Source organism: Anabrus simplex, chromosome 1 (assembly GCF_040414725.1).
Source record: "Anabrus simplex isolate iqAnaSimp1 chromosome 1, ASM4041472v1, whole genome shotgun sequence".
In the NCBI taxonomy this organism is placed as follows: Eukaryota; Metazoa; Arthropoda; class Insecta; order Orthoptera; family Tettigoniidae; genus Anabrus; species Anabrus simplex.
Genome location: NC_090265.1, coordinates 370,771,289 through 370,797,533, shown reverse-complemented (window position 1 = coordinate 370,797,533; position 26,245 = coordinate 370,771,289). Strand labels below are relative to the sequence as shown.

At 40.4% G+C, this 26,245-nt stretch overlaps 1 protein-coding gene across 1 annotated transcript in view; it reads left to right on the top strand.

Moving 5' to 3' along the window:
• LOC136866215 (uncharacterized) overlaps positions 1 to 22,020 on the top strand; it is a 53,934-nt gene extending 31,914 nt beyond the window's left edge. Inside the window, exons 2-3 of the mRNA XM_067142999.2 lie at positions 2,705 to 3,114; positions 21,624 to 22,020. Coding sequence (XP_066999100.2) covers positions 2,705 to 3,114; positions 21,624 to 21,794 — 581 coding nt within the window. The 3' untranslated portion in view covers positions 21,795 to 22,020. The remainder of the gene's footprint in view (positions 1 to 2,704; positions 3,115 to 21,623) is intronic.
• Positions 22,021 to 26,245: the final 4,225 nt, after the last annotated feature.

The window sequence follows — 26,245 nt, the reverse complement described above, 5'->3', positions numbered from 1 at the left end:
TATTACGAGGTACAGTATCTGTGTGATGTTATAACTGCCGATTATGAGAATTGGCAAGCCGTGTTGATACAGAGACAGTGAAGGGGTCTTATATACATATATGTACATTGTTCAACGAACTAACTACAAATGGTGGCTTAGTTCTCGCTTTCGTTTTCCCACTGTTATCATTGTTGATGGTGTAAATATGGAGTCTTCCAGCAATCTTTTGTTTGTGTATTATAAGTGTATTTTGGTGTGTTGATGAGGTGCTCATGCACGGATTTTATTGAGAATATAGTTAGATATTTAGAATCAGTGGAGATATTGATGAACCTAGGTGCAGTTCCTACCTATTTAGTCGTTTTCAGAAGGTTAGGTAAGGCCTGAAACAGATGTATCAGTACGCAGCATTCTGTACACGCCCTGGGATATAAATAATTATCATGCTCTATCTAAATTCGAGGGATCCATTATGGTGAACTCTGGCGCCCATACTACGGACATTTCAATTAAAATATTTTTATTAATTTAATTTATTTCAAGCATTTTATTTATTTATTTATTTATTTATTTATTTATTTATTTATTTATTTATTTATGATATATTTTATGATATTTAATTATTCAGATATTTATTTGGTATTCATAAAATAATTACAATTGGCTACCCAGCGTGGAGCTGAATGATTGGTACATCTATGTCATGGAAGTGTTTTACATGTACGTGATACGTATGTTGGAGTATGAAGAACTGTTGTAGCGAGTCGAGTCTTATAAAATTGAGAAGTAGAGAGGTTGTTAAAGTTGCTGGTACTAAGAATCAGGATAAGAGAGGCCAAAAGAATTCCTCCACATTGAGTTTATCTAATTTACGTGAGAATAGGGAAATGGCTGATAGTAGAAAAGATCAATTGGCAACGATAGGTAACCTAGTAACCCGACTCAAACTCAGAATGTAGGGGATCAAGGCGGGCTCCAATGCTCAGTATGCTTAAATCACTACTTGATAGTCAGAATAAAGAGTTGAAGAGTGAATTGAGTTTTTTAAGTAATGAATTAAATAGTATGATGAATTGTCCAGTAAAATCGATAGTATGAGTGATGGATTGTCCAGTAAGATCGACGATCGGGGTAAAGTGTTAAGGGAGGCATTTGGTAAAGTAGAGAGTGAAATCGTTAATCAGAGAGATTTTGAGAATAGGGGGCGTGATGAAAGTAAAGCAGATGTGTCGGATGACTTACTTTGTGCTAGTGGTGATGGTAATAGCGGTGTTGCGATCGATAATCTTACAGAAGTTTCTGAAATTGAAAGTGGCGTTTTTTGTGAAGTTGATAAAGGTGGTTTAGTAAGTGAAGAGTTTTTACGGAGTATACATCATGAGGATGTCTTTGTTGATTTAAGCGTACGTGAGGAGATTAAGGTTAGGTCCATTATGTTTGAAAATGGTGACTTTGAGATGAATGAAACTTCTGGTAAGAGAGTCGAGAGTAGCAATTTTGTTGGCATGAAAGTGGTGCGAGTAGGAGCCGGTATGGTAGGTGGTGAAGATGGATTAATTGTTGGGGCATTAAGTAGTAATGATGGTTATCTCGAAGTGAATTATTACAATGATTTCAGTAATAGGGTGATCGTGAGTGAGGGAACGTGTGCCAAGTGTGGTGTGAATGAGCTTGATGTAACTGAAGTACGTATGTTTGATAAGCGTGAGTTAACTGTGACCGTTGTTCGTGAAGGGTTGTTTGAAGCGAATTGTACGTCAAGTTTTGTGCTTAAGGGGACTCAGAGGAAGGATGGTAAATTGTATGGCAATTCAGGGTTTGAAGATTTTGTGAGAAATTGCGTGAGGGATTATATGCGTGTGTTGGGAATGTTTAAGGAAAGTGAGAATGGAAGTGTGCGTGAGATGAAAGAAAGTCTATCCAAGCGAATGCGTAATGTTCTATTTAAGGCTGAGAGTAGTGTGAATGACTTGAATGACTTGCTGAATGATATCGATGTGGAATGTGTGAAAAAATATGTGATCTGTTTGTCTGCATTAATTATGGTTTTGTGGTAGAGAAAACGTAGTAAGATTCCTGCGCATTTCAGAAATAGGGATTTCTTCGTTCTGAATGTTCTGAATGAAAGTTGGGATGAATGTTTGTGTGTGAGATAGAGTGGATTCTAGACGTAGTTAGATTTTATTACGGTACGCATTCCTCGTCTATGGATGCCGATGTTAAGTTTATGTAAGTTTTTTCAATTGTATCAGGGTCTGTATACTGTGGACAGTAGAATAGCCAAGTGTGCTTATAGGCTCCTAACCGCTGACAACAAGGTCCTTGGGACATTTAATATCGGTAGTCTTCGCAGATATAAGAGATAGGATCTGCACCTTGGATGTATGTATTATCAATTTTGAGTTAGGTGTTCAGTAGTAAGAGGGGATTGTATTCATGTATGTATGAAACAATCAGTGTTGTTTGTATATAGCCATATTATTAATATGTTTTTATTTATGATATTTCGTTATTCATTAGTATATACAAAATATTACACAGTGCATCAGTTAACACTAGCAGAAACAAAAGGTTATGTTGGTATAATTTCCTAATATTGCTCTTCCTTAAGTTGGGTTGGTCCATGGCTGAATAAATATAATATAATTGAGGAGATCTAGACTTCTCGATGGTTTAACATGAATATCAATCTTTGATGTTTTACCTATATATTCTATTTCAGGAGGTGAGAAGGACGTTGCCCAGTGGTTGGTGCTTGATCGGCAACCAAGCGGCAGACTAAGAGCGATATGCCGCCCCTGCCCCTGCTGCGACCGCCCTCTTCATATATTCATGGCAACTGACCGGAAATGCCATCATCGTGTCAGAGAACGACTGCGTTTCTGTCCACACAACGGCACGGCACTCCAACATAATAAGTTCGGTGAGGGAGAATGTGACTGCATAAGATCTCCACCACATGCAAGAATTCTAGAGGACTCGAACGATGTGTGCTACCCACTATACCACCGCGGACCATGTTCAACCGGAGAGACGCTGCTTCCTTACAACCTGACCGACTCTTCAGAGTCAGTAGCACGTTGTGCCCCTGATCCCTGCGCGCATAAAGGCGAAGGATTTGCACAGTGGAAGGTATTGTCAAATTTGACCCCCCCTTTCTGTCAACAACTTTCGTTACACATCTTATCATCGTAATCTTTTTCTTACCATTTCAGCTACAGATTTCTAGCACGAGCAATTCGGCCTTTCTTCTCTTACTACTAAAATGTTATTCAAGTTCGATCAAATGTTCTATGCTACACTTAATGCTTGTGGATTGGTATCGGATTATCACGACCACACTAACCAAAAACCTAACATAACGTTTGCGCACTTCGATAAAATTATTTTGGTCATCAGTTAACAATATTAACCCGAAATCCAACTACATTCACTTAAAAGACTTGTCCAATATGCGTGAGACATCACCTACCAATATCTATTTGCTTTGTTTCGAAATGTCCACGTTAGCAAAAGTAAATGGTGCAAGATCAATATTAAACTGATTTTATTCGGTAACTCCGCAACTTATAATACAGACAAAGCAACTGTGTTTACAAATCTGCGTCATTTTCATATTCTGTTTCGAATTTCGACCAACATCATGAGACTGAAACGTGTATTTTCCATTTTTAGTATCCGAATGAAGAGCCTCCGTGGCTCAGACGGCAGCGCGTCGGCCTCTCACCGCTAGATACTGTGGTTTAAATCCCGGTGACACCATGTGAGATTTGTGCTGGACAAAGCGGAGGTGGGACAGGTTTCTCTCCGGGTACTCCGGTTTTCCCTGTCATATTTCATTCCAGCAACACTCTCCATTATCATTTCATCGCATTTATCGCTCATTAATAAAAATCACCTTGAGAGTGGCGACCCCAATGTAATAACAGCCTATATATGTTTCATTCATTACATCCCTGACCCGGTCAATGACTGGAAAACAGGTTGTAGGTTTTCATTTTTTTAGTATCCGAATGAAGACCCATTTTCAATTATAGTGTGCTTTGAAAACATTGGCTTCCTCCTTTAAGTCTATGAATGATTAACCCTATTTCGATCAAATTTCAGTAATGCGGATTTCTTTTTTAAATCTTAAAAAAATGTATACAATACTTCATAAACGTAAATAACCTCTTTTTACTTTTAAATAGGTGAACCAGATTCGATTGTATTTTATTTTCTCTAATGGGATCTCCACGTAAATATTTCTAATGAATATTCTTTTCTCGCTTCTCGACTCTGTCAGTGCTAAAAGTCAGAAGTAGTTTGGACAGAATTTCAGGTTTGTCACCAGATAATTTAAGAATCGCAGGACGAATTGTGTTTACACATGTGGATTAGGAAAAATGTACACATAACATTTTTACGTCACTGCTACCAACGCAGAATAATGTGAATTATCATGTGTATAAATAACAGTCTATCGTAAGCCCGTTACCTTTTTAATACGTTTATACAACGGATTGTGTACATTAATGCAGACATCACTACCGGCGGGATGTAAAATGTTTCCTTTCTTTCTTATATCAGTAATTAACCAAGCAGGACCATCCACGAAAATACCACGTAGAATTGAAAATTTTGCATCGAAATAATTGTGTATACAAAACTGAAAATTCCATGTAGCTCAACTAACTCAATGTTTAAAATGAATTAGTCATAACAACCTACTGCAGTAAATTTTAAATTACGTGTTTTATCTATATAAGTATTCTTGACTCACTTATTATGTCCAATGCAGCCAATTCAAAATGGCTGGTGTTCGAAATATTTTAATCAAATGTTCCAATGAGGTGAAATTATGCTTTATAATATGAATGCCTTTTTTAAATGCACCGGGCGAGTTAGCCGTGTGGTCAGGGGCACGCGGCTGTGAGCTTGCATCCGGGAGATAGTGGGTTCGAATCCCACTGTCGGCAGCCCTGAAGATGGTTTTCCGTGGTTTCCAATTTCCATACCAGGCAAATGCTGGGGCTGTACCTTAGTTAAGGCCACGGCCGCTTCTTTCCAACTCCTAGGCCTTTCCTATCCCGTCGTTGCCATAAGACTTATCTGTGTCGGTGCGACGTAAAGCAACTAGCAAAAAAAAAAAAAAAAAAGAAGATTTCAGCCAGCTATGGACCATGCAGATGATTTCAGTTTTCTTTGGCGCCGGTATTCCTTCATTCTAATGCTTGCAGCTTGTTTTCTTTCAACCGTCTAATGTTGTTTCTTCTTGGTCGCTGTTTTTGGCCCTTGGAATCCCTCCGTTGTTTGCATCTTGTTTCTGAATGTAGTTCTGTCGCGAACGTCTTGTTCCTTGATGCTCATTTATTGCAGCTCCTTCAAGATGTTAATAAACCATTTTTCATATGAGTTGCCTTTTGTATTGGACTTGTTAAAACAGTTGAGCTTTTTAGTGAGCCTCACGTCGCTTATCCCCGATTTGTCCGAAGAATGTAACCCTTCGTTTTCGTACTACGACTGATTCTGCCACATGTTGTGAACAATTCTTTGTTGCTGCGTAATTTTTTATCTGGACCTGGGGGTAGAATCTTTCTATCTTCTTGATTTCTTCGATGTCTTTTCCGGTTTTTAATCCTAGGCATTTTAGTTCAATTACTGTCAGTCTTAACTGAGATCGCTTTTTTTATTGTATATGTTCTTCGTAAGGTGGAATACAAGCTCCTATTTCCCGGCTCTCTCGTGGATTGAGTCTTTATCGAGTTCGTTCGGTTGTATGATCTCACCGCGGTACTTGAATTTAACTGCTTCATTTATTCCGTCTTTCTTTATTGTCACAGTGTGTTTCGGGGCTCCTTTAACGTTGATCATAAGTTTTGTCTTTTCAAACGATATCTGCAGGCCAGTTTTCCCTGCTATATCTTCAAAGGGGTTAAATTGTTTGATAGCCCATTCGATGCCGATAACGACACAAAAACATCAGCAAATGCTAAGCAGTTAAGAGCGAGTTTTTTTCTTTCTTGTAACCTATTCTTACTTGGTCCTTAATGCCTTCTTCTGCAAGCGTTTTTTTTTTCATTCTTTGAGCCGTGCTGAGTGAATCAGACGGTCGAGAGACCTGGCCTTCTGACTCCAACTTTGCAGGTTCGATCCTCGCTCAGTCCGGTGGTATTTGAAGGACGTGAGCTTCGTGTCGGTAGATTTACTGGCACGAAAAAGAACTCTTGCGGGACTAAATTCCGCTACCTCGGCGTCTCCGAAAAACGTAAAAGTACTTAGTGGAATGTAAAAACAAATAACATATTATTATTATTATCCATTCTTTGATATCCTTATCCAGAGCGCAGTTGAACAGCAGTGGGAATAGGGCCATCTCCTTGCCTTACGCCTGTCTTGACTTCGAAGAGCACAGATCTCTCAACCGGGAACTGAACTTTTTAGTCTGAATTTGTTAGACTTTCCTAATGTCTTGTTATCTGTGCCTATTTCCTCAAGCTCAGCTGTTATCACCAGATGCTTTGTTATTCTTGAGCTTCTTAATTAGTTTCGTAATTACCAAGCGAGTAGCTGCGTGGTTTGGTCACGTAGCTGGCAGCTTGCATTCGGGAGATAGTGGGTTCGAACCCCATTTTCGGCAGCTATACCTTAATTTAGGCCACGGCCGCTTCCTTCCCACTCCAATTCCTTTCCTATCCCATCGTCACCATAAGACCTAAGTAAGTCTTAAAAAAGTTTCGTGATTTCTGCTTCGTCTAGTGGTGTTGGGTCTGGCTTCTGTTTCTTTTTTTGTGTGGGTGTTCTGTGGCGATCTCTTCTTGTGGTTCTGGGCATTAAGTAGCTGTTTAAAGTTATACTCCTGTGCTATTGTCAATTGAGTCTTACTGAACACTTGAACTTACCGTACTCTTGGATCTGCGGGTCGTTACGAGTTTTTTCTCTCACTTCAGCGACAAAACGATAGGGTTCAGAGGAGAGCATAACTACAAATGAGGAGCAAAAATATGCTTACTAAAATATTTATTCAATGTAAATTACGATAATTTATTTATTAAATAGGTAGGAAACGTCAGTTAAAATTTTCACATGTTATAACGCAGTCACAATGCATAACGTGAGTGGTAAAGTTATATTGAAATTGTTTATGATTGTCTTCCAAAGAATGTAAACGCAATGCAAAATTCGTGGACAGCAAAAAAAACTGAAAAACTGAAAAATAGAAAACCTGAAAATCGGGCAACATTGATCCAAACGATAAATGAGAGTTAACCCACACGATCCATGGAAAATCTGACTTTCAACAAGTAGAATTCCAGACTTACATTTAATGAAGGTTATCCACCAGCCGACTATCTTTTCGGATAATGGAACATCCCCCAAATGCTTCCATAATCGAACCAAATCGACTATCAGTTGCTTTGGATAGGTTGAGAAATATTACTTGAAAGCATGGTGTTCATTACAAGTTAACAGCAATTGTCACAATCAAAAATAAAATTCCACCATGTATTGTCATCTCGTGACACCCTTAAGTTACAGAGGAATCCCGATGCTGAAACATGCATCAACCCAAACAGACCTTCAGAAGGAACCAACGGTTATGTGAATGATTCTGATCCACGAAACATCACTGTAATATTTGTCAGAAATGGAAGATAATAATTGATTTTACTCAAATAGTCTCAAATCGGAGGTTGATTAAGGATTACTGTCGTTACTAGCGAGAAATATGTATACGTACTTACGAGCTGTAAACAGGACTCCATTATCTTGCATTCCGATGCTCGCGCCGTCTTTTGTTTCTTTCTTGAGGTCCAGGGCTGGCACCGATGAATGGGAGTGCTAAGTCTGTGAATTCGCATTATCTTTATCCATGTGTCTAGCGCGGGTATTTTGTTGAAAGAAAAATTGCATGATCCCTGGACCAATACATATATATTTTTAAAAGGAAAATAGCATGATCCCTGGACCAATAAATCGTTTAATGAATCAGTTAGGGCACATGAAGTGACAGCCCTTCAAATTACGTCGAATGAGAAAAATCAATAAAACGACACCAAAGAACTTCAGTGAGCAAAGACATCACACACGACAGTGTTAGACAAACAAAACACTTACGGAAGCACTGCGACGTAGCAGAAATAGTAGTTGTAAGACAGTAAAGTATGTATTCTCTAAAATAAAATATTTAGTATTATTTCTTAATCAACCTCCGATTTGAAACTTTATTTGAATAAAAGCAATTATTATCTTCCATTTGTGACAAATATTACAGTGATATTTCGTGGATCACAATCATTCACGTAACCGGAACCAACAACACATGATCCGATGGGATCTTACGTTACACAGTTCTGAAAGAACAAAACTGCGAAATGCAGGAAACATTAATTCATTATGAATTTAGAAGAAACGCCAAACACTGAAGTTAAAGAAAAGTGATAAATCACTCGAGTTTCTTACTAAACCAACTTTCAGGTTATGAAACAGTTACGTCGTTAATTTCGTTAAAATCCAAGTCTACAATATAAAACAAACAACTGGAAGTCTATCCAAATTTCTATATAACTACGACTACAATTACAAATCTTTCCACCTACACTTGTCCCATAAAACCAAACTACAAGTGATCGGTAGATCAACGTCTCACATAAATTATGTGAACAACGAAAAATGAAAATGAAATATACTAATAGCTGACGAATTGAAACCGCATTCGTAGTGTAAATCTTCCATAAATCAACTAAGTGTCAACACACGGCACTACCATAATATACCAGACACCCGAACAATAAATCTTAAAGTAAAGAAAGAAAATAGAAAACGAAAGTTCATCGATCTTGAACTCATGCGGCTAAGTAGTAGTGAACAGTCTCCATTAGCCAGGTTTCCACGTGGGACAACCCTTACATTCATGCCACTACTGATGCAACGCTATTATGGGAGCACCTTCAGGCTAGTAAGAATTACCGAAACTTGGCCTAAATAGCACCTGCTAATATCTTTCACACTCGTATCCAATACTGCAAACACTAACATCGTTCAAGTCGATTCGAAAAATGCCTAATCTATGACTTGGCTATGTACAGGCGACGTCCTAATCCTGCCATTTAGTCAACGTTACAGTGTCTACTCAACCTTAAGTTATATCATACACGCAGCATCCTAAATCTATCGTTGAGCAAACGTTATGGAACCTACACATCATCCATACTGCCAGGTGAAATCGAAACCTTAACACACTGTCCGGATATTTAAATCTGATCCTCGTTGAAACTCTAACACAAGAAGCGAAAATTTGGTACAAAAATGAACTCGAATCTGGAAATATTATTGTGTCTATTTCCTACAATAAAGCGTGAAATCGAAATTAAACAACATGTTCGAATAGTTTAATCTATTCCTCATTACAATTTAATCACATGCGGTGAAATTCGCTAAATAAAAATAAACCCAAATCTCGTTTGACATTACGTAATATCACTGAAAAGAATAGTCACTACCATCACGATATTCATGGCATAACTCGAGTGTGAGGCTTCAACTGACCTGCCATGTCAACATTTCACACATGAATCATCGTGAACTGTCCAGTGAAGTGACTTCTCATCAACCTGCGCAAGCTAAACTCTAATTAATAAAGCTTCCTTTTCACGCCCGCAATGTTTCCAGTCAGCGATGTTTCGTCTCGTGAAGATACAGAATGGAATTCAATAACGAAATATTATCTTGACCGTGTGTCAGAATATATTTTGTTCGCGAGGTCGGCTATCACAAAATGCACTACGCTGGTATCAAAAAGAACCGTCACCTAGACTTAACTGCCGTTACCTACGGTCTTACATAAAATAGTAATCATGGGAGAACATCAACTTGCACTTAAAATAGACGTTGCAATGCGCTCAATTGGATTTGACAACCCTTACATTCTTCACTCGTTCTGGATTGCTACAGGACATCGTTCCTCTTATACAGCCTGTCTCAGAAATATTATACATCATTTATACAACATGTCGAAAAATTCCTCTCCATCGAACTATAGGGCCTCTTACTCTCGGCTTTCTACTTATTCCACATCACTCATAAAATACAGATTTACGCTGCCTTTAACATCTTCCTTTTTTTCATAATATTTCATTTCCATTAAAATCCATTTTCTTCTTCCTTGAAACTTTTAAATAATTGCGATCCCATGACCAAACAACTTTATAATGATCACACAATTAACTTCTCGAAATCTTTCCGGACCTCAGGAGCAAAATAACATGCCGTGATTTTCTATGTCACAAATACATGGTGTCACAAAATTTAAATTCCCAAAAATGCCTAACTTTATCATACTTCACTGGATTTCGATATAAACCACAAATCTCGCTTACCTAACTGCTGAACGCATAATTTGTATCATCTAAATTTTATTCTGACGTGATTATTATTATTATTATTGGATATGTTGTTATTTAACGTTAACACACTCATAACGGTTAATTTGTCGTTCTTATTATTGTAACTTTTACCGGCCCGAACATTATCTCATTGATTTTCATTGCAAACTTCACTTTTATACTTTTTTAAAGAAATGTAAAGCACACTTTAACGACTCACGTGCTGATATAAATAATAGACAATTCGTCACCATAATGGAATAACGACAACACACATCATCGTCGTCACAACACTTAAATTTACACACGCCACATATACAACGCGATGTTGTGATTAATTAAAAGAGACAAGCATTTACATCTCTAACTACAAAAACATAATATTTAAATTAGACAGACCTGTAACTGCGTCGTTGGCGTGGCGTTATTTCGGCTTCATCTTACGCCAGCCACCTCTGGACTTAGCCCCTCATAATTGCAGGACACATTCTTTGCTTAAATACTATCTTATAAATACACCGATTCTGCACTCGTCTTGAAGCAACACACATTGATTTTTATGAAACTTAATAATAATAGATTACGCACACATATACAACAGTTAAACCGCCCCGCTTTTTGTCGAGAATTGAATCAATTGTGGAAATCTCCAACTCCTTCCTCTGCAGGTGTTCCACAGATGTGACTGACCGTGAGACACAAGCTTATCTCTGCCAGAATACAATAGTCCTCCCTCACCGATTACCAACATAACATCGTACGCAATAATTCACAAGCTATCCATGAATCTACGGTCTCCCTCGCAGAAAGTCAGGATTCTACAATTATTTAACTTATGATTTTCTTCCCCGACCAGGATAGATATCTAAATACGTATACAATGTTTCAAGATCTAAATTGTCTTGGCTCACCATTACCACTTGGTAAAATATTCATCCCTCAAGCCAACTGGCTTTAGAGATTCTACAAGTCTATTTCGCACTCTTTAAGTCCTCTTTGTTGCGCGACATAGGTTCACCCTCTCGGACAACTGTATGATGACTGACTCTCTTAGTTGAGGAGGGGGTATTTATGCCTTCTCTAGGGACGCTCTGCTTGGTGTTATGTACTGTTCTGCAATCATTCTATTTGATGACCACTGGACCGATTTTTTCGAGACTCACCCCAGAGATTCCATCTATTTTCCCAGTCACTATGGTGTTGTTTGCTAACTTTTCCTGTTTCTTAAACTGGCGTAATTAATTAATTTCCCGCACGAAGGTTCCCACGCATTTTGACTGTATGTCCTTGCCACGGGTACAGTACTCTGCCAGTATGGATGCTACCTTCTCTCCGAGCCTAATTATGGACACCCTGTGGACTTTGGCTTCATCAAATACTTCCCAAAATTCTTAATTACTTATTTCTTTGTTAACGACAGTGTCGAAATCTCTCGCAATGAGGGTTATCATCCAGAATTTCATTATTAATTACCCGAGGTCTTCCGAGAGGTTCCAACCTCGTTCGATGTTTGGTCGATCGCTTCTCGCTGTGAGTTGTCACGCCACGGAACACAGGGTGAGCTTGCAATAAAAATGAGGATGCAATCCATCTTGTAGTTGAAATTTCAGCAAGGTAGAATTGTGGGATCAATATGCTTTCCGAAAGTCCATAAACATTCCTACGCATTTCTTGCATCTGGCAGCTCAGTCCTTCAGTATTGTCTTGAGGTTCCAGATTTGTTCCGTACACGATCGTCCTTTCCGGAAGCCGCCCTGTTATTCGCTGATTTTGTGCTTGACTTGCTGCTCTAACCCCGACAACAATGCCACGGACAAGATCTTGTGTGTCTCTGGTAGCAGTGAGTTGCCTTTGTAGTTACCATGATCTGTTCTATTTTCGTTTATGTGTTGCGAGTGTATCAGTGTGCACTTAAACTTACTAGGCTATCTTGTCAGTGTACCAAATATCTTGCATTAGCTGGTGTAGGTTCTTGACCATTTGTGGATCCGCATGTTCCCATAGCTTAACTGTTATTAAGTCTTTACCAGATGGTGGTGATGGTGGTTGTGGTGGTGGTGGTTTAAGAGGAAGTACAATCGAGCAACCATCCTTTATTAACACTAATCAGACGGGAAAGATGGAAGGGGTCCGACAGATCTAAAAATGAATATTGGTCAAAGAAAGACAAGGGCCACTAAGAGCGTGAAAATGAAAGACTCCTCGAATGCTCTAATACCGTGGAGGTCAGAAAAGAATAAGAGTTGACCAAGGTAGGTCGGATAGGATAGGTGAGAGTGAAGAGCTTGGAACAAGTAAGTGAAAGCAATGCCAGATCTCAGCTAAGGGCCCTGTGGTTGCCAACCCACGCTCCCAAGTTAAGATCCCCTGCGGCCTCATTTAGTCACCTCCTACTACAGGCGGGGTATACCGTCGATGCATTCAACCACCCCTACCAACAGGGGGAATCTTTACCAGATGCTTATTCTTGAGCTTCTTACTTAGATTCATGCTTCCTGCTACGTCTGGTGGTGTTAACTCTTAGTTCTATGGCGAACCTCTCTTATGGTTCTGGGCAGTTAAGTATCTGTTTAATAGCTGGCAGTTTTCTTTGTTCCTTATCGCGATCCTGCCATCCTGTTTCTTAAAACAGCTCGGTGGTTGGTATTTTGAGGTTTCTCTTAAACGTCCTGTGAACTCTCTCGTATTGTTCCTTTGGAAATCCTGCTGTTTTTTTCTATTTGTTTAACGTAACACTAACACATTGAATGTTTTCGGCCGTGGCCTTCATTAAGGTACAGCCCCAGCATTTGCCTGGTGTGAAAATGGGGAAACCACGGAAAACCGTCTTCAGGACTGCCGACAGTGGGGTTCGAACTCACTATCTCCCGAATGCAAGCTCACAGCTACGCGACCCTAACCGCACGGCCACTTGCTCGGTGAACTCCTGCTGTATTGTGGCCAGTTTTTCTTTCCTTCTCTCTTATGATTTGGCAGTTGTTTTTATTTTTTTCCCCTAAAACTGTAGTCGTTTTCCTGTTTTAACGGTGAGTACCACCTCATCCATGGTTGCAGCCTGAGTGATGTTGCTTATTCACACCTTTCGTTTCACCACGGGTGTTTGTGTGCTTTCTTGAGCGTCGTTCTTTCCTTGGCTGCTTCTATCATAGTCTGCTGCATCTGATTCCAGTCAGTACTTTTTTTTTCAATATCAGTTAGTTCATGGTTCCAGTTACTACGTTTCAGCTGTTGAATATAACATTTTAGTATCCTGTTTTGAGCATTTCTTACTGCCGTTGGGAACGAACGTTTCCTTGATGGTTCTTAGATAATAATATGTTTCAATGTTGGCTCCTTTCTTGACTTGAACATTTCTTTCATCTCCTGGGAGAGACTGCAATGCGATCAATCTGGTATTCTCCCAGAAGTTCGTTTGGCGATGTTCACGTCATTAGATTCCGTGATAGCTTATTGAAATGGATGGATATCGGCATCAAATTAAAGTTTCTACAGGTCTCTATAAGCCTTTGCCCATGTGTTGGTTTTTCTATGAACTGAGTATTCTATCTTTTGTATGTTTTTCCCGTCACCTATTAATATTTTAACGTGATTGTCAGTGATATTTATGTCACCGATTCTAGCGCTTCCCAGAAGTCATCAACCTTTTGGGGCTTGGCCCGTTTATCGTCGTTGACTGGAGCTTGTATATTAATGAGGGTGTACGTCTTTTTTGCGTATTTGATTTTTTAGTAGTGAGAAACTTTCAACTGGGTACTGGAAGTCTGTAACTGAATTTAGGAAGTTATTACTGATTGCAAATGTTATATCTCCGAGTGGCGTGTTCTTCATAACTCTTGTGTCAACCTTGTATTTCAGGATTCTGTAGTTGTTTGATTCCATCACGGTACTGTCCGTGGCATGGAGAGCTGCATCAGACCAGTCTAAGGGCTGATGAATCAAACAACAACATTGTCCGTAAATCTAGCTTCCTGAAGTGCACGAATTAGGAATTTTTGTTGATCCATTTTGTATGTGAGCTGTTTGATCTTCCTGTTTTAAAAGCGAATTTATGTTTGGTGTGCTGAAAAAATGCTTTTGTTTAGTCGTTAATTTTGGTGGATTCATATCGGATGTGTGTGATGTCAACGGGTTTCTTAGAGGCTCCGACTCCTCTATATATGCTGGTTTGGACTCTCAAAGTACGATGGCTCAAGTGCATTGCTCATGGCAGTGGTGGATTTCCTTTTCAGGCTACCACCTGGAGAAATATTTCCATAATGCGAGTTATTAAGAGTTGTTTGGAGAGCCAATCGAGGTCCACTCGATATACCACTGAATGTTATTATGAGTAGAATTTCGCATATTTGCTCTCAAAAATAAAACAACGAAAGTATGATTACTGTATTTGTTTGATGTCGCACGAACTTAGTTCTAACCAACACAATGCCTATCTGCTGCCTTATTTCAATGTTCCGTGCGTGGTCGAATAGGGAGACACTAAGTGATCAGCGGGCCATGCACATAGGATATCCATTATGTGGAAGCGGCGTTCAGCGACTGGCCAGTACCCCGTTCTATATAGTGCTACTGGGCAGATAATTGCACGATATATCTAGCTAATTCTTGTCCCAAAAGACTCCTATGACTTCTTTCCATCGTAGACATGTCATGTCGACTTTCACTCGCATCGCATTGGAGTGTGCATCCCACGTAGCAAATGAGCGGCCGATTCCTGTTCTTCGCTGTCTACCATGACGAAGCCTTCACTGCGACTGGATTCCAGGTGTTCAGTTTTACAGATATTGAGACGGAGACTGAATTGGCTGAGACGGTCATGCCTGGCCTGGACTTCTTGCACTTCTTCTCTGGTGTTAGCTGCCAGCATTACATCGTCGGCATAGAGCAAGGTCTACTGAGCACGGAACTGTAGATCTCGCGTGGTGGTCTCCATGATCCGCTGAGGCTTGATGTACTCCTACATTTTCAGGGAAAACACAGTTATTGTATCTGTAAATGGTCTCTTTGGTCACACAAAACACGAAAAATGTTTTCTGACGCAATCAAAAGTGTGTTCATATCGACCTATTTCGCCAGAAGGGCGAATGCGTCATTTACAAAATGTCTCAGTATCGGTCCATTTGCTTTACGTCGCACCGACACAGATAGGTCTTATGGCGACGATGGTACAGGGAAGGGCTAGGAGTGGGAAGGAAGCGGCCGTGGCCTTAATTAAGGTACAGCCCCAGCATTTGCCTGCTGTGAAAATGGGAAACCACGGAAAACCATCTTCAGGGCTGCCATCAGTGGGGTTCGAACCTACTATCTCCCGAATACTGTGTCTCAGTATCAACAAAAAACTTATTTTTACTTACCTCAGTAAAGTAGTATTAATGTTCCATACAAATTTATGAAGCCTTATTTATTTTTCCTCCTCTAATAAAGATTGTTTACCATTGAACCCATTCATTTATCACCCAAATGTAAAACAAAATGTGAAATTTTGGCGTATTCGCCCTTTTGGTGAAGTAAAGTTGCCATACTTATCTTAATCGCCGTCACGTTTGTCTTTTGACGGCATCTGAATGTTATATTCAACTTTCCATCTGTACTGCTTTAACTAGCTCTGTGTTTATTTTGATACATTTGTACCTGTTTCAAGGAGACGAGTATATCATACGAAGAAGGAATTACACACGGGTGTGAATTATTGAATCCCAAATCAATAATCAACTTTAATTTATTGCATTACTTAAAGAAATGTGTACAGGTGCTCTAATGGCTGCGTGATAATGGGAAGGAAAACAGTGAAACTGATTTAAAGTTTCTTTGGGTATTCAGTTTCATCAGTTTCCCCCAAATTGTCTTGAACATTCGGCAACTGTAGGTATTCCTGATGGCAAATTGGTGGGATAACGTTCATTGAGCATGGCTTCTCTAGGTCCTTGAATTTCTTCATAGGCAGAGGAAGTCGTATCTCGTAGGCCTGTTGGAGCATCTCCTGCTTTTTCTTATATCCTTGCCTTCTCACTGGCAGCATTTCTGCAATTGTCTCTTTGTTCTCAGAAAGAGTGAGGGTGATATAAAGCCATTTTTCTCCCTTCACAAACTTGACCGAACGGACGTCTTTAAAGGGAATTCGCTCCTTATTAACCATCATTTCAGTATCAACAGATTTGCTCTTCCAGTCTTCAAACTCATTGCGGTTCAACACGTGATATACGTATGGTCTAGGATTAGTTCTGGAATTCCCTATGATTGGTGGCCATTTACTCGGAGCCCAGATTGTTATTTTACAGCAAGCTGCTTCAATAGAGGCTTGCATTGAATCCACTGGCATGTGCGTATGGCCTGGAACAAGGTAAGTCAGTTTGATCACCTGTAATGTTGTGCATTTCTGCAACACTTGGCTTATTCTTGTTCTGTCCCGGACAAGAATCGCAAAATAATTTAAGGTAGTTATTTCATTTCTCTCATCAACATCATGAATGTATTTCTTAATAATGGTGCAAACTTCGTTAGCCCCTCGTTTTCCATCGCATTCTCCCCAGACATACGAAAGCCACTTCTAGTTGAACTCTCATAAACACATAAATTGTATACAGCGTACCTCCTACTGTAATACAACAACATGATGACTCCCATCGGTGTACTGAGTACCTTCGGTAGGTCAAATTAAGTAGTAATGATACTGGAGTCTTCCACATGTACCTTCTGATCCTTTGGGTATATCTCTTCTACATGTTGCTTTTCTTTAAAGTGGATATCCAACTCTGATCTTTGTTCCGCAGTTACACTTTTTCTGGCACATTTTTATACCTTTCGCAAGTAGAACATTTGTATATCTTTCGACTGCGAAAGCCGATATTAAAAGAAGTATTGAATATCTTCTTGAACACTTGGATACTCACGGGATCAGTTGTTTGCTGCTTGAACTGTCTGTACACATTTGAAATATTTTTCATTTGAACTGGAAGGACTTTTGTACTATAATCTTCTTGCAATAATGTGAAGGTACCGCTGGCAACCGCATAATGAATTCCTTTACTTCTTTTACACAGCTATTTTTGCTTTTGTTATGTGGCTCATGGCGACCACGCATATCTAGCTTAGCAACAATTAGATCTCTTGAACTTTCGACGGTGTACCTAATAAGTTTGTCGCTTATCGCAAGCTTCTTTAGAAAAAATCTTAAACACGCACGCGCTCTCCATTAAGTATCAAAAGTTTGCGACTTCCTACTCATGGTTTTTTCAATTTCTTCGTCTTTTCACAGGTACTAACTTTACATTACTTAAAATAAAATTTATTGTATCTAATCCGGATGAAAGATTCCAATAGTCATTATTTATCTAATCCGGATGAAAGGTTCCAATAATCATTAAAAATTCTCTCCTCTTCTTTAAATTTGCTGCATTCGTTACTGCAACTGCAACACATGGATTACCTAACATACATCTTTTGGACACTTTCTTGCCCCTGGTCGACAGATATTCCACACCAAGCAGACGGTTCTTCTTCCGCAATTCTTTCTTTGGGGCTGATTTTTTTTCTTTCTCTTCCCATTATGCCCTACAATTAGAGACTCATGCGGGTCGTGGTTGAGTGTGCTGCTCCATCTGAATCTTGGTCACTCACTTCAGGTAGTTCCAAAGCCATTCTCAGGTGTTCATCAATTGAACCACTGCAAGGTACGAATGAATCTTTTGTCTTCCAGTTGGGGACGATCATGTTCAGGTTCACTGCTTTCTCTTCCAGTAGTCAAATTATCAGATTCTCGAAAATCGCTCGCATGAATCACCGTCGTACCATTATTAGGGCACAAAATCTCATCACTTCCCAACATGGGCACCATTTCACGCTCAAACACATAGCCGAAATTCGTAATTTCATTACTGTCATTACTCATGTCATGGTCCACTGAAACACTTTGTTGAACAGAAGTAGTCATTCCAACGTAACTTTGGATTTTCTCATGTTCACAGTTCGTTTCAACATGCTCAGCTTCCTCGCGCTGATCAATTGGATCTCTCAGTGCAAGCTTCACCAATCTTCTCCCTCTGAATAACGTCATGCTGAAATGTTTCTGAAATAATGAAATAACCTAAGTGAACACTCATCTTCGATTAGCCACAAAACCGTTTTTATCCTTACACTTCTACTTTCATTATGAGGCATTGGCAACTGGGTATTAAAAATGATTTCGATTTGTATTATAATTATTAAGAAGCATGCACATACCTTGAATTATCGTTAAAAGGATTATCACCACGTATAGGTAATATCGACAATACAAGCCATTCCAGTTTCCCGCTCATCAACAATGCAGATAACGTGTCTGTGTACAAGAAAGCAGACGCAGTATGAACGAAAACAATAAATTTAAACACTTATTTCAATAGAATTCCGTGGACATTCGCCCTTCTGGTGGTAACCACTTCTCACGTTCGCGTTTCTAGATGTGAGATTCGCCTTTTTGGTGACAAACATTTACCAGGTTCACCCTTATAACTTCAAAAACAAGTTCTTTTCCCGCAGTTATTTCCAAATCTAGACGTTCGCCCTTGTGGCAGTAGGTTCATTTCAACTTATCGACATCAGAACTTGCATAAAGTGAAAATCGCAAAAATTGGTCTATTCGCCCTTGTGGCAAAATACGGTCGATATATTGGACCATACACTAAAGCTAGACTTTCCAACTAACTCTTGACGTCGATCGCTGATGGATGGAAACAGTCTGCACAGTCTGTACTGAATCGTGTACTTCTGTGGTATATGGTACACAGAGAAATTGAATCACTGGCACCTGGCGTTTGCTTGTATCGTCCGTGCAATGAATGTTTAAAAAAATTAAAAGTTATTGAAGATATGGAGAGTGATAGCGACTGTTTACATCTTAATTTAGTGAAGATGAAGAGAATTTACCCATTTAAAAAAAGGAAATTCTTTACCTAATTATTGCATGAATACTTTTTTTTGTTATTCCAATTCCATAGGCGAAGAATCTATTTTTCCTATGCCAGTCCATTAAGGATACGAGAAAACATTCGACGCAGCCCATTCCTGTATCAATCCCATAAGCGATACCTAAGTCAGTACATGGGGATAGAGCGATAAGTGAAAGCTTTCAAGTACGAACTGCGTGTTGGAAAGAACCTAATGCCAATCCCTACTATAGCAGTAATAAGACAGATAGCGTGTCTAGGTAACGACGACTTGTAGGAAGCACTCCCATACAACTGAATCAGCTTCAATACAGTCAAGAACACGGAATATTACCCATGCATAGCCTATAGTTTCCAGTAGTGATGTCCGGCTCCATGGCTAAATGGTTAGCGTGCTGGCTTTTGGTTCCAGGAGTCCCGGGTTCGATTCCCGGCAGGGTCGGGAATTTTAACCGTAATTGGTTCATTTCGCTGGCACAGGGACTGGGTGTATGTGTCGTCTCCATTATCATTTCATCCTCATCACGACACGCAGGTCGCCTACGGGAGTCAAATCGAAAGATCTGCATCTGGCGAGCCGAACTTGTCCTCGCACACTCCCGGCATTGAAAGCCATACGCCATTTCATTTCATTATTTATTCTAATATCTAGCTTAGCAATCTAATGTTGGCAGAACCTCCTTAACATTTGTTAGCCATACCAGTCCCCTGTCCAACTACTTGGTTGAATGATTAGCATAGTAGCCTTCTGTTCAGAGAGCCCCGAATTCAATTCCCGGTCGGATCAGGGATTTAAATCTTAAACACAGTCCATTCTCTTTGCTCTGGAACTGATAGTTTGTGCAGTCTCCAATATTCCTGCAACTCACACATCACACACAACAATATCTTCCACCACAACAACACGTGGTTTCTCATACACGGCAGACGCCGCCTTCCTCGTTGCTTTTTTTTTCTATTTGCTTTACGTCGCTCCGACACAGATATGTCTTACGGCGACGATGGGATAGGAAAGGGAAGGAAGCGGCCGTGGAGTTAATTAAGGTACAGCCCCGGCATTTGCCTGGTGTGAAAATGGGAAACCACGGAAAACCATCTTCAGGGCTGCCGACAGTGGGGCTCGAACCCACTCTCTCCCGATTACTGGATACCGGCCGCACTCAAGCGACTGCAGCTATCGAGCTCGGTCTTCCTCGTTGCAGAGTCTGCCTTACAGACCAGGCTAGTAATTAATAGCCACACGAAATCATTATTACCAGTCCTTTGATTAGTCGGTCTGTTGAAAAAATGAAAAACAACCTGTTTTCCAGTCTTTGACCGGGTCAGGGATGTGATGAATGAATCATATATAGGCTATTAGTACGATGGGGTCGCCACTCCCAAAGTGATTTTTATTAATGACTGATAGATGCCATGAAATGAGAATGGAGAGTGTTGCTGGAATGAAAGGTGACAGGGAAAACCGGAGTACCCGGAGAAAAAGCTGTCCCGCCTCCGCTTTGTCCAGCACAAATTTCACATGGAGTGACCGGGATTTGAACCACGGTATCCAGCAGTGAGAGGCCGACGCGCTGCCGTCTGAGTCACGGAGGCTCAGTCGGTCTATTATTGGTTTGAATAAATTCCCACACACACATACTAACCTATGAACAAACGCACTGCCTTATATAGGGTTGAGAAGCATTATTCTGAAGGTGTGAAGGAAGCTTTCCCCTCCCCTTGCCTGTTCTTACTTTAGTTTTCTTATGGTTTTTTATAAAAATAAATGCTTTGTGTACCCTAATGATTCCGTATGATACGTTTTTGTGTATTATATTTGTATGTACAGCCTTATAAAGAAATGGAATTATTCCAAATTATATGTTTCAGTTTTTTAGTCTAATGTGCGATTTTATCCCAATGAAGTGCAGACACAAAAATCAGTATTTTGGACTACATGGAGGGTTTTGAAATGTTTGTTTTGTAACTCATTTTCTAGCTAACCACTGGGCATATAATTACATAAAGATACATGATTAATTCTGAATACTGGTAAAAATTTCCAACCTATTTAATTATTATAACTTGATCTTTTAGCTGTCTTGACCTCATTAGCCTCTAAAATTTGTATCTATCGAACACGAACAGAGAGTTTGGTAGGCTGTGAATCAGTACAAGGGAATAGCTAGAACCAGAGAAGAGGCTGTCCTTGGGTGGAGCAGAGGCGTTGTATCATTCCATTACCATCATCAACCGCTGTATCTATATCGGCAAGATTGCGTGCACTCAATTTTATACAGTGTGTTCACAGTAATTCTAGTGCATTTTTATGTTACTTATTTTATGCTTTACTAGTTTACTCCTTGTATGTGTGCAGGATGGGGACGGCACGTGCTACAAGCTGGGCTCTCAGGGACCTTGCGACAAGCAGAGCAAGTTTAGTGTTGATCGAACTACCATGTTACCTGACTGCATCCAGCCTACGAATGCCCTCGTCAACCCCAAGCCATTCACAAGACCGCCTGTTGCATTGCCGCATAACGGCTGAGCAAATCAATGCTTACTGAAGACTGAAGTCGCAAACAATGGTACGGATTACACGTAATACTGTAGGCCTCGTGGCTTAAGATTTAAAGTCTCCTATGACCCTATGCCTTCTTTTATAAATTCAATGAACCTTCACTCTACAACAAGCCGCTGCTGTAGCTGTTAATGGCATAGCAACAAACATTGTAACTTAGAAACTACAAGTGAAACAACACCATATGCGAAGGCTGGTACCAAACATGTATAGAAACACTTGTACAACAGCATTCAAGGGTTAGTGCTACCAACTATGACCAGTGTGTATTCAAACTACTTGTACTTAATATGACAACGCATGGATCAATAAATTATTCAATTAAATTTAGAGTGTTATTTTGTTAAATTCCATATGCCTTTCTAATAGATGTTCAATAATATAAATGTTCATAAAATGCTCGTGAAATAAACTGTAAATAATGTCCAGCAAAGATAAAGGAAAACATCATTCACCCGGTTGTACTGTATCGTTCCAAAAGATCGACCGTGGCAAGCTTGATTCGTTCGAAAGGAATGTGATGTTCCTAATCCTCAGACTTATAAAAACTGGGGGAGAGTGGAGATAAGAAGACAAAGAGAAGTAGCGTGTGATGGGTGGATACAGGATCACAAGCATCCTGAGAAGATATGGTTTGAATGGGGCCATCATGTGGCGAGGATGCCCTAAGTGATAACACCCATAGTTGCAGTAGCGCCGATTGGGAATTAGAACTAGTGGCGGTGGGGACAAAATATGTAGGCACAACAAAATGCACTCGGGTTTGTGGGATACAGGGGACGGGGGAGGGGGATATATTCTATATATCAAAACTGAAAGAAAAAAAGGGCTACAAAATGGTAAGTTTTTATACCCTCTGAGCGAATTTCGACAGAGAGGTAAAGGCTGATAGTTTATCAACTTTAGTGCGGTAATATTTTTTGAAGGGGGGGGGGGGGGGTATTCAAAACTATATAATAAAACTAGCTGATGTACCCGTGATTCGCTACGGCATTCTACATTGTATACATAATTCTACATTAGGTAGTGTACACGTTGTGAGCAAGATGTATTAAATTGCATAGATCTTAACGCTACCCTACAAACGTGACGGTGAAGTCACCAAATGTCTTTTCTCATATAAAGACTGGGTTAGGAAATATTCATTGTAATGGTAGGCCCGCTTGCCTACCAACAGTCATAATCAGGTTGGGAAGTTTTCATTATAATGGCAGACACTCGCTCTCCACCTGCCTCTTTATGTTCTCAGAAAGAATGTCTTGGTAGTTTTCCCAACTGAAATGAACATAGGTCGTTACAATGACGTCAGTAGGAATGGCGCGATTAAAAGCAATGCTTTCATATGAAATACTCGATCAAATGAAAAACCACACATTTTCTTACTTTTCCGATCTAACAGTCCAAAGTTCCAGAGCTGGAATGACCAAGCCGAAGACAGCCATGATCCGTGAACATTCTTCGTCTTTTTTCGGTGGGGGGAGGGGGTCGGATAGTTAAGAGTCCCAGGGCAAAAACTATGCCCAATTACTAATCTGTTTCCTAGGAGTACCGGATGAGTCGGAAAATATCAATTCATACACTGGTGACGGAAAAAACTATCTGACTTGGAGGCAAATTGTTCCTCCAAGCAAGAGGAGAAACCCCTCTTCACTGCTAATTTGGAATAAAATGAATGTAGAATTGTATAAAGGTGAAGAGGTAGAAGCTTTTCTTAAGAAACTGCTCTTTTCAGGGTTGAATTTTGAGTTATTTAGTTAATGGTGGTGCTATAATTTGGAATCGGCCTAAATTGTAATCTTTTTTGTTAGTGACTTTACGTCGCACCGAGTCAGATAGGTCTTATGACGACGATGGGATAGGAAGGACTTAGGAGTTGGAAGGAAGCGGCCGTGGCCTTAATTAAGGTACAGCCCCAGCATTTGCCTGGTGTAAAAATGGGAAACCACGGAAAACCATCTTCAGGGCTGCCGACAATGGGATTCGAACCCACTATCTCCCAGATGCAAGCTCACAGCCGCGCGCCCCTAACCGCACGGCCAACTCTTCCGGTAAATTTAATTCTAGACCAGGGCATACTACTACTACTACTACTACTACTACTACTACTGAGTCTCTGCCGTAAATGTACACACTGCTCATTTAAAACAGCGCGTCAGAGTAGGGATCGAATAGCTGAAATACTATGATGAACCAGTGTGTTACATACCAGCAGTACCAGGAAATGTATGAACCAGAGGAATGGCATGTTAAAGAAGAAAGTTTTCCAACTCCCCAGCTATTTCCCGCCAATATTCAGTCAGGCTGTTAAGTCAAGACCGACTCCAATCCTCAGACCGTAATATAAAAAAACATGGCGGCCGAAGTAGCCGGATTGCTGGTATTGGCTAACACGAAAATATCACGGACATATTATATAAACGGCGGTAATTTAATATGATAAATGTAACATCGTAGGGAAAATCACTTTTACACGCATGAAAACGTTTCGCCAACAAGTACGCACCACATATAATCAACTAGAACCACATATATTTATTCTATTACGAAAGAGACCAACAAGCTTATTATATTTTGTTCCTCGCGAGTAACGACCGTTTACAAGTTATAAACAAATCCCTTTATTATTGTTAGTAAGTACAAACTCTCTGGTTTTACAGATAGACAACTCCCTGTAGTCTCTGCTATAGAATGCTACACTGATAGAGGACATAGAGGGCGTCTCAATCCCTGACATCCTCCCCACCCTGGTCTATCTCCAGGGGGATGACCAGCTGCACTGGACGAGTTATCACAGTCCCCTTTGCATCCTTAAGGATCACAGTTCTGATCACTCCGTCTCTTCCAGCTCGGATTTCCACTATGCGGGCCTTCTTCCACATGTGTCGTGGTTGGTTGTCTTCTTGAAGGAGTGCTACGTCTCCAACTCTCAGATGTGGTCTGTTACCTCGAGGACGTCGAACTTCGTGAAAGCTCCTCAGCTCCATGAGGTATTCCTTAGTCCAGTGCTTCCAGAAGTCGTCTGAGATCTTTTGTCGTACTGCTAACTCCTTTGTCAGGTTCGTCCTTAATGCTGGTTCTGGTCCAGTTGGTATGACCGTCAATCTTTGTCCGGTCAAGAAATGGGCGGGAGTCAGAGCTTCTGTTTCATCTTCATTCTGAGAGATGGGTCGTGAGTTGATGGCGGCTTCAATATTTACTAGAATGGTGTTAAGCCTTTCCTCGGTTATCAACGCCTTGCCTAACACCTTCCTCAGGCATCGTTTTGTAGTGCCAACCATCCTCTCCCACCATCCTCCCCACCAAGCCGCCCGTGGAGGAATGAAACTCCATTTGATAGAATGATGTGCTAGGTACTGGTGGATGGAAGATGCGGTGAGATGTTGCCAGAGTGAAGACAATTCTGTGTTTGTAGCGTGGAAAGTCTTAGCGTTGTCCGTGTAGATTACATGCGGCAACCCTCGTCTTCCTGCAAATCTTTGTAATGCGAGGATGAATGTTTCAGTGGTCATGTCTGAACATAATTCTAGGTGTGAGGCCCTCGTTGATGCACACGTGAAGAGAGCAATATAACATTTCTTCGACTCATTCCCCACCTTGATATATAAGGGGCCTGCAAAGTCAATGCCAGTCACTTCGAATGGTCGTAAGGGCTTTACACGGTCAGGTGGCAAGGGTGCTTCAATAGCTTCACCAAATTTGTTGTGCGCCATTTTACAGGGTAGACAAGTGTGCAGAACTTTCTTTATGGCTTGCCTGGCGCGAAGAATCCAATATTCTGATCGTAGCTCTGACAGCACTATCCGTACACCTAAGTGATGAAGCCTGATGTGTGTCTGCCTTATCAGAAGTCTGGTGAAAGTGTGGGATCCATCCAAAAGTATTGGATGCCTTTCTCTATGCGTCAGGTCTGCGTATTGAAGTCGTCCACCAAGTCGAATGATGTCGTCTTGGATGTATGGATTGAATCTTGCAATCTTGGACTTATTTGGAAGCGGAATGTTTCGCCTCAAAGCGGTGAGTTCCATACCGAAACATTCTTCTTGAGTCTGACGTATCCAGTAAAGTCGAGCGTTATTTATATCTATTTCTGTGAGATACTTGGGGTATCGTACTCTTTCTTTCATCACTCTGATAAAACGTAGAACCCAACAAGTAACATGTATCAGTTTCCAGTACGAACTGAATTGTGATGTGTCTAGCAGTGATTCATGCGAAGTGATTAGTAGAATTTGCTTAGTTGGTTTTTTCGCATCTGGTAGAGATGTTATGTCTGACGGGTTTTCCAATGGCCATGATGTGTGTTCACCAACGAGCCAAGAAGGACCATGCCACCAAGTATCATTTGAGCGTAAGTCATTTGTCGAGAGTCCCCGCGAGAGGTAGTCTGCGGGATTAGTGTCGCCGGGGCAATGTCGCCA